This window comes from Vulpes lagopus, chromosome 15 (assembly GCF_018345385.1).
Source record: "Vulpes lagopus strain Blue_001 chromosome 15, ASM1834538v1, whole genome shotgun sequence".
Taxonomy (NCBI): domain Eukaryota; kingdom Metazoa; phylum Chordata; class Mammalia; order Carnivora; family Canidae; genus Vulpes; species Vulpes lagopus.
This window is the reverse complement of record NC_054838.1, coordinates 22,097,976-22,107,967: the sequence shown is the minus strand read 5'-3', so window position 1 is coordinate 22,107,967 and position 9,992 is coordinate 22,097,976. Positions and strand designations below refer to the sequence as shown.

The following is a 9,992-nucleotide window of genomic DNA, read 5'->3' as shown; positions in this document are numbered from 1 at the left end:
AAACAAAAGCAAAAATGAACTATTGGGACTTCAAGATAAGAAGCTTCTGCACAGCAAAAGAAACAGTCAACAAAACTAAAAGACAACCTACAGAATGGGAGAAGATATTTGCAAACGACATATCAGATAAAGGGCTAGTATCCAAGATCTATAAAGAACTTATTAAACTCAACACCAAAGAAAGAAACAATCCAATCATGAAATGAGCAAAAGACATGAACAGATCTCACAGAGGAAGACACAGACATGGCCAACAAGCACATGACACAATGTTCCACATCACTTGCCATCAGGGAAATACAAATCAAAACCACAATGATATACCCCCTCACACCAGTGCGAATGGGGAACATTAACAAGGCAGGAAACAACAAATGTTGGAGAGGATATGGAGAAAGGGGAATCCTCTTGCACTGTTGGTGGGAATGTGAACTGGTGCAGCCACTCTGGAAAACTGTGTGGAGCTTCCTCAAAGGGTTAAAAATAGATCTGCCCTACGACCCAGCAATTGCACTGCTGGGGATTTACCCCTAAAATACAGATGCAGTGAAACGCCAGGACACCTGCACCCCGATGTTTCTAGCAGCAATGTCCACAATAGCCAAACTGTGGAAGGAGCCTCGGTGTCCATCAAAAGATGAATGGATAAAGAAGCTGTGGTTTATGTATACAATGGGATATTACTCAGCCATTAGAAATGACAAATACCCACCATTTGCTTCGACGTGGGTGGAACTGGAGGGTATTATGCTGAGTGAAATAAGTGAATCAGAGAAGGACAAACATTATATGTTCTCATTCATTTGGGGAATATAAAAAATAGTGAAAAGGAATAAAGGGAAAGGAGAAAAAAATGAGTGGGAAATATCAGAAAGGGAGACAGACCATGAGAGACTCCTAACTCTGGGAAACGAACAAGTGGTGGTGGAAAGGGAGGTGGGTGGGAGGTGGGGGTGACTGAGTGACAGGCACTGAGGGGGGCACTTGATGGGATGAACACTGGGTGTTATGGTATATGTTGGCAAATTGAACTCCAATTTAAAAATATGTAAAAAAAGAAATAAAAAATTGAAGTGAAAAAAAAAAAGAATATTTGTTCACCTACTGAAGGACATCTTAGTTGGTTCCAAAGTTTTGGCAATTAATAAAGTTGCTGTAACATCTGTGTGCAGGTTTTGTATGGACATAATATTAAACTTGTTTGAGTAAATACCAAAGAGCATGATTGTTGGATTGTATGGTAAGAGAATATTTAGTTTTATAAGAAACTGCTAATGTCTTCCAAAGTGGCTATACCATTTTGCATTCTCAATGGCAGTGAACTATAGTTCTTATTGCTTCATATCCTTGGCAACATTTGCTGTTGTCAGCATTCCAGATTTTGGCCTTTCTTATAGATGTGTAGTGGTATCTAATTGTTATTTTAATTTTAATTTCCCTGATAACATGATGTAGAGCATGTCACATATACTTATTTGCCATCTGCATATCTTACTTGATGAGCTGTCTATCGAGGTCTTTGCCTCATTTTCTAATTGGGTTGTTTGTTTTCTTATTGTTGCATTTTAAGAGTTTTTTATGTTTTGGATATCAGTTCTTTACCAGATGCATCTTTGCAAATATTCTCTCTGTCTGTGGCTTGTTTTCTCATTCTCTGGACACTATCTTTCATAAAGCAGAAAATTTCAATTTCAATAAAAGTCCAATTTGTCAATTATTTCTTTCATGGATTTTTAATTTTGATCTCATCTTTAAAAAGTCATCACCATAGCCGAGGTCTTGTACTTTTTCTCTTATATTATCTTCTACTAGTTTCGGCCATGTCTGGTGTACTAAGAAACACTTCAAGTCATCTATTTTCGTGTCACAGTGCTTTTGATCTCTAGCATATCCTTTTGGTTCTTTCTTAGTATTTCCATTTCTCTGCTTATCTTTCCCATCTGTTCTTGCATATTTTCTACTTTATCCATTAGAGCCTTTTTTACTAATTTTTTATTTATTTTTTTAAAAAAGATTTATTTATTCATGAGAGACACAGAGAGAGGCAGACACAGGCAGAGGGAGAAGCAGGCTCCAAGCAGGGAGCCAGATGTGGGATTAGATCCCGGAACTCCAGAATCATGCCCTGAGTCAAAGGCAGATGCTCAACTACTGAGCAATCCAGGTGTCCCTATCCATTAGCGCCTTTAGCATATTGATCATAGGGGTTTTAAGTTCCTGGTCTGATAATTCCACCATCCCTGTCATGCCTAATTCTGATGCTTGCTCAATCTCTTCAAATTGTATTTTCAGCCTTTTAGAATGTTCTTCTCCACTCCCACAGCTGGACATGATATCCCAGGTAAAAGGAACTGCTCTAAATGGGCCTTTATTAATATGTGGTAAGATATGGGGGAGGTGAAGTATCCTATAGTCCTATGATTAAATTTCAGTCTTTCTGTGAGCCTATTCCCTGGAATTTGAACTTCACAAGTGTTTCTCAGTTTTGTTTTATTTGTTTTAATTCTCCCCCCTCAGATGAAATAGGATGGCTAGGATGGACTGGAGTTGGGTGTTTTCTTCTCCCACATGGAAAGCTAGAGGGGGTTGGAGTTGGGTAGTCTTCTTTCCCAAGGTTGGTCAGGTGCTAAAAAATCCTAGCAGGTTAGGCTCTGGCTGACTAGTTTCCCTCAAGGCCTTGTTAAAAGGAACAGAGTGTCATTATATAGTTCAAAAGTGTTTCCTTTTCCCCTCTACCTGCTTGGAGCATGAAAATATTTTTCTCTGATGTTTCTGTGGGAGCTTTGAAAAGCTCTTGGAGGCAAATATCACAATTTTATCCCAAACTCCCTGCCATTGTTGGGTGCTCCTATGGTTTTTAACTCCCAGACTTGTCCACACTGAGCCTCCAGCAACCTTTTAATTTAGTTCTGATTTTTCTACCCTAGTTATGGTTTCTGAAGTCATCTTTCTTGTGAGCCTCTACTCTGTTAGAGTAAAGGAATTCCCTATATTCCCTGTCTCGCCATTCTTGGTGGGGGTAATTTGCTCTGTGTCCTCTCCTCTCTCATGGATTCAAGAAGAGATGTTGATTTTCAGTCTATTTTTTCCTAATTCTTAAGACAGAGTGGTGACTCCGGGCTTCTCACATGAGGAACCAGAAGAAACTGGACATCAAATTTATTGTTGTTTTTAAAATCAGATCGAGAAAGTTCTCATTGTTTTAGTTTAATATGTTTTATTAAGCATTATCAATATTAAATTTAGTCAAATATCTTTTCTTCATCAATCTAGATTTTCAAGTGATTTTCCCTTTTATTTAATATATTTCATGAATCTTATATTCATTAAATTATATATAACATATTCACTATGCTACATATATACTGTATTTATTTTCTATATATGCTATTTTCACTATATTACATATAGTGAATTACATTGGGTGATTTTTGCATATAAAACAACTTTGGGGGTACCTGGGTGGCTCAGTCAGTTAAGGGTCTGCTTCAGCTCAGGTCATGATCTCAGGGTCCTGGAATTGAACCCTGCATCGGGCACCCTGCTTCTCCCTCTACCTCTGCCTTTGCCTCCTTCCTTGTGCTCTCTCTATCTCTTTTTCTCTCATGTTCTCTCTCAAAAAAATTTTTTTTAAATCTTAAAAAAAAAACAACCTTGATGTTTGAATTAAACACAGAAAAAGGAGGAAATCATTTGTTTTTCCAGACTGATGAAGAAAAAAGTATTTGACTAAATTTAATATTTAGTATTATGTAAATATTTTAGTAAACTAAAATTATTTAGTATTATGTATTATCATAAAAATTCAAAAGAATCAGAGTGTGTGTATATGTGTACGTGTGTGTGTGCACGTTTGCATGCAATCACTGGATTAGATTTGCTAATATTTTCTTTTGGAAACCGCAGGTAAGGGGAGACTACTATAATTTTACCAACATTCAATAGCTAGATAACTGCTGTTTTTGGCTATTCAGAGCACAGTCTTCTATATAGTACATTATTCTGACTAAATCCACTGTTTTTCTCCATCAGATGATCCCAGGAACACTGTTCAGTTGCTTCAAATCTGGACTCTCAGTTTGGGGATTTCACATAATCATCTCTTTTCTCTGAGCAGGGTAAAATCTCCAGTGGCATTTATCCTCTCTGAGATTTACATAAACAACAACAACAAAAATGGTCCTGAGGGGTTGGTTAGTCAAGAGGAGGAATGGAATTTAGAGAAGTTAAAGCCAAGTGTAGTGTGGATAAAGTACCTAGCTGGATAGAGTCAAAGATGCTGAAAGCAAACATGTTATCTTGGCTCTGGAGTTGCTGAAGGAGAAATGAATGCCTCGCTCAGGACATCTATGCTTTCTTGAAGAGCTATCTGCCATTGTGATTTTTATTCTTCTCTTATGTCCATGTTCAGTGGCTTTCTCTACCTGTAACAGAGTCCCTAGGCCTGACAGGCTAGAACCCAGCGAATCTGTGGCAGGGTGAATGGCTGTCTATACCTGAGGACTCAGGTATGCTTAAGGAAGGCTTCTGAAGTGAGAAAAATAGGCAACAGATTAATATCTAATATATTTGAAGAATCCAGGAAGTAGAAGGATAAGTCAAGAGGTAAGACTGGCCATTGTTCATGTGAATTCACAGTTTGAAGATTAAGTTAGAGGTATAGAATGTCATTCCCCAAAAGTGAACCAGAGTATCATCTTCAAAGGCTGCTCAGAAGAGCTCTGGAATGGGATGCCATTGTAAATTTATCTCCAGATGTAGATAGTGCACATGATGGGAATCCATGTTCTGATATCTCTGTTCTCTGAAACATTATTATCTGATATTAACTAAAAATTATATCGTTAAAAATAATGATGATGATGATGATGATGATGTTCATGGTGATTTGAGTACCATCTCTGTTACACTCTCACATATATCCTACACATTTGGCAATATTATGAGCCGAAAAATGAATTAGGCAAGATAACTCTCAGGAGAAACCCTCAGGAGTAATATCTTTATAAGTGATAACTAATAATCTAGGTCACACCCACTTTAGGATTACTATTGTAATTGGCTGATATGCTTAAGATTGTAGATACTTCAGCATCTCCATTAACATTTTGCTTCACTTAAGCCCAAGATATTTCCCAAAGGTCTTAAGACTTTTTCTTCATTTAAGCCCCGAAGTCTCAGATTCTGTGCCAAGAACTTTAGATACATTTTCTTGAGCAATCTCTCTTTTTTTTTTTAATATTTTATTTATTCATTCATGTGAGATAGAGAGAGAGAGAGACAGGCAGAGGCAGGCCCCACGCAGGGAGCCCGACATGGGACTCAATCCCGGGTCTCCAGGATCACGCCCAGGGCTGAAGGCGGCGCTAAACCGCTGAGCCACCGGGGCTGCCCTCTTGAGTAATCTCTTAAGCAAGGTAATAAAGATCCCAGTTTTTTACTAAACTCAGAGTTTAGTAACCTGTCCAAAATGATAGAGGTAGTGAATGACAGTAGTCAACAGACTTCCTCTGGATCTAGAGGAGTAGCCACTGAGAACAGTGTGCTGTGTCTAAATAGATTCATTTATAGAAGATGGATTGTGAATATCCTAAGTCAGAGGAATCTTTAATTTGAAATAGTAGGAGAAAGTGATCTAAGAGGGAAGACTTGGTATACCTGGGCAGGATGAAGTCTCTGAAGATATTGAAATATTTGAGGAAGGGTAGCAAGGAAAAAGAAAATAAGCACACTCAAGTGCCAACATGAACAGTTATTGTTCAAGTGATGTTGAAACAGACCAGAAGTTTGTGACATAAAAAGCTAGGACAAGGAGGGAGGTATATAAAGACCAGAATTGCTTAATATGTTATGAATAGTATAGTATATACATCACAGGATGAAGGTATGTAAAGCAGTTCTTTTCTTCATCATTATTTCTCCTAAAATGGAAGGAAGATAGTATCAGAGTGGAAAAGCTCCTGTGAACACTATAGGGAGTGAGGGAATTGCTTATTTTTATTAAATCTGCCAGAGAAAACTATGAAGTGTAATTAATAGTGGAGCAGGAAAAAAAAAATAAAAAAAAAATAAAAAAAAATAGTGGAGCAGGATATGTTGGGGGCCACATGAAATTTAGAGAAACTCTGATTTTAAATATGCTAAGTGAAAAAAAAATTTTTTTTTATGTTTAGTGCCCAAAGTAACTGGGTGGCCATCATGTTGCTAAATAGTTAGCCTTTAGGGCTCTTACTATAAGACCTCATTTTCCCTAGTTCCTGGTAAATTCTGTCCCTTTTTTTTTCCCTACAGTGCATTCCATCTATTGGGTCCCCAAGCCCTGAGCACTAAAGTCTTACACTCTTCTTATAACATGCCATGTGTTCTTTTTTGTTATTATTGTTTTTATTTTTCTTTTAAGATTTTTTTCTCTCTTTTCTCTATTAGGCATCCTTCGAATTTTCTTGAGGATAATTTCCCCTTTTACAACTCTCTACTGAACTCAATATACCACTGTCCCCTTGACACACATGCTTCAAATTTATCCTAATTAACCTAAGTTAATCTTATCTGCCAGTTTCACACACTTTTCATGATGTCCTTTTGAATGTTTGTTTGTTTGTTTGTTTGTTTCAATAGATGACACCAAAATCCACCAAATAACTGAATTTGTCATGGGTTATTTTCATTTTCTCATTCCTACCAATGATCATCAACTAGTATTTTTTCCCCTACATAACATTTATATCTATTTATCCTTTATCATCCCACATTTTTCTTTCATCCACTTTTTTTTGAATTACTATGATAGTCTTCTAAAGCATTCCCCTGCCTTCTCTTTTGCCAAATCTTTAGTCTATTCTTAACATTAATTCTACTTTAACAGCAATATAATGTAAATCTGGTCATACTGTTTACTTTTTATTAAAATGACTATGTTGTGTCTCCGAAGATTAAGCCTAAGCTCTTCATATTTATATGCAAGTTCCATCAGAAATTCTAGTCCATTTCTATTCAGTCTTCTCTCTAATAACCATCTGAAGAGCCACTCTATTCTATTGTTTTGCTCAACTGCATTCATTTACACTTGTAATGCTAATATTTTTCAGCATTTATCTGGGTGTCAATCAGCACAGAATGTTCAACACAGCCCCTTGTTCCCTCTATCTCATACTTCTCATTTGAAACCTACCTAATTCAATCAAGAATCATCTTGAATAAATTTTCCCTGACATCTCTGGGTCAGGTTAGGTTCTTCTTTCTGTGTTTTGTAGGGACTTACATTAAACTACTACTTTAATTTTAGATGTCTCCATTTTCTAGGTTATAAGTACTTGAAGGTAGTTTTTAATTTTTCTACATTTTAGCACTACTAGTTTTCTTTTTATAAAATAAGTTTTCAATAAATGTACAATGATGAAATAGGTTAATTGGGAAAATAATAAATACAGATGGTAATTATATACAATGAGCAAAGGAGATATTAGAATCTATGCAGAGCAACATGCTTCAGAATACTGCTACTTCTTGCGATATTGACTGTACCCAAATTGTTCCAGGTTCTGGTCTTCCGACTTAGACTGAAAGAGCCTCCATCACTGTGATGTCTGTCTTCAATAGCTCTGTCCTATACCCTCGCTTCCTCCTAACAGGCCTCTCAGGCCTTGAAAGCAGATATAGCTTGATTTCTATCCCCATCTTCTTGGTATATGCCACCTCAATTGCAGGAAACATTACCATCCTAGTTATCATCAGAACTGAGTCTTCCCTCCACCAACCAATGTACTACTTTCTATCAATGCTGGCGCTGACTGATCTGGGCCTATCCACGACAACCTTGCCTACAATGTTCAGTGTCTTCTGGTTCCATGCCCGGGAGATCTCCTTTAATGCTTGCCTGGTCCAGATGTACTTCATTCATGTTTTCTCAATTATTGAGTCAGCTGTGCTGTTGGCCATGGCCTTTGACCGCTTTGTAGCGATCCGAGAGCCCCTGCGCTATGTGACCATTCTAACCAATGGTGTGATCATTGGGATTGGGTTGGCAATTGCTGGAAGGGCCTTGGCTCTGGTTTTTCCAGCTTCCTTCCTCCTAAAGAGGCTTCAATATCGTCCTGTCAATATTCTCTCCTACCCATTCTGCCTACACCAGGATCTGATAAAAACAACTGTATCCAGTCGTTGGGTCAGCAGCATCTATGGCCTCATGGTGGTCATTTGCTCCATGGGACTTGATTCAGTGCTTCTCCTCCTCTCCTATATCCTCATCCTTGGCACAGTGTTGAGTATAGCCTCCAAGACAGAGAGGATTAAAGCGCTCAACACCTGCATCTCCCACATATGTGCTGTACTCACTTTCTATACACCAATGATTGGGCTATCTATGATCCGTCGCTATGGGCAGAATGCTTCCCCAATTGTCCATGTGCTCATGGCCAATGTCTACTTGCTGGTTCCACCCCTCATGAATCCTATTGTCTACAGTGTCAAGACCAAGCAGATTCGTGACAGAATCCTCAGGAAATTCAAGCAACAGAAAGCTTAGGTGCAAGAGACTCTGAAACACATTTTTCATCATCCTCTCCTTTATAATTATGAAAGTATCTCATACTAGTGTAGAATTTTCAATTTAAATTTTAGTGGGACACCTGGGTGGCTCAGTGGTTGAGTGCCTGCCTTTAGCCCAGGGTGTGATCCTAGAGTCCCGGGATCAAATCCCACATCAGGCTCCCTGCATGGAGCCTGCTTCTCCCTCTGCCTGTGTCTCTGCCTCTTTCTCTCTCTCTCTCTGTCTCTCATGAATAAATAAATAAAATCTATAAAAAAATAATAAAAAATAAAAAATAATAATAATAATTAAAAAAAAAGACTCCAAACCACTACCGTCCTTCGGGGCTCTCTGGCTCAGACACTACCTTCCATGATGCTGAAACATATTGTCAAGAAACACATGCCTGGGCAGCCCTGGGTGGCTCGGTGATTTAGCACCGCTGTCAGTCCGGGCATGATCCTGGAGACCCAGGATCGAGTCCTACATCAGGCTCCCTGCGTGAAGCCTGCTTTTCCCTCTGCCTGTGTCTCTGCCATTCTCTCTCTCTGTGTCTCATGAATAAATAATTAAAATATTTAAAAAAAGAAACACATGTCCTCTCTCCAATTGTCCTCTATATCAGAAGTTCCTTCATTCTTTTCCCCTTCGGTTGGTGGCCCTGACCACTACCCCTGGAAGGTCTGCTGTATAGGATTTCCCCTATTTCTCCTACCTCACTGTGCTACTGCCATCTCACGGTCAAGCCTTTTCCTTAGTTACTCTGGATCCTCAAACTCACTAGAATGTATATCATACATTTTGTTTCTCATTCAGACCATTGATGAACATTCAGTTTGTTGGCACCTCTGTCTATTATGAATAATGCCAGTATGTATATTCTTGTACATATTTTTGTGTGGTCAGAGAACATTGCTTATGTTATTTCTATCATTTAAAATCTATCTATATCTATATCTATCTATTTTATGATCTAGTATATGGTCTATGCTGAGAATGTTCCATAAGCACTGGAGAAAAATGCATATTATGGTTGAGTGGAGTGGTTTATAGTATTAAGTCTTCTATCTCCTTGTTGATCTTCTGTCCAGTTGTTCTATCAACTATTGATAGTGAGAAAGTGGGGGTAGTAAAGTCTTCACCTTTTATTTTATTTTAATTATTTTATTTTATTTTATTTCATTTTTTAAAGTTTTAATTTATTTTTTCATGAGACATACACAGAGAGAGGCAGAGACATAAGAAGAGGGAGAAGGGAGAAGCAGACTCCCTGCAGAAAGCCTGATGTGGGACTCGATCCCAGGACCCCGGGATCTTGCCCTGAGCCTAAGGCAGACGCTCAACCATTGGAGCCACCCAGGTGCCCCTAGCTTTTATTCTTTTTTTTTTTTTTTTTTTTAGCTTTTATTCTTGAATTGTTTATTCTTCCCTTTGTTTCTGTCAATTTTTGCTTCAGATTTTTTGC

The 9,992-nt window shown here is 38.1% G+C and overlaps 1 protein-coding gene across 1 annotated transcript; it reads left to right on the top strand.

Moving 5' to 3' along the window:
- Nucleotides 1-7,579: 7,579 nt before the first annotated feature.
- LOC121476571 (olfactory receptor 51G2-like) lies at nt 7,580-8,524 on the top strand. The gene has a single exon (XM_041730664.1). The coding sequence runs from the start codon at nt 7,583-7,585 to the stop codon at nt 8,522-8,524; it is 942 nt and encodes a 313-aa protein (XP_041586598.1). The 5' UTR covers nt 7,580-7,582.
- Nucleotides 8,525-9,992: the final 1,468 nt, after the last annotated feature.

Coding starts and splice junctions, on each gene's coding strand:
- LOC121476571 (XM_041730664.1), top strand. CDS start 7,583: ATGTCTGTCTTCAATAGCTCTGTCCTATACCCTCGCTTCCTCCTAACA.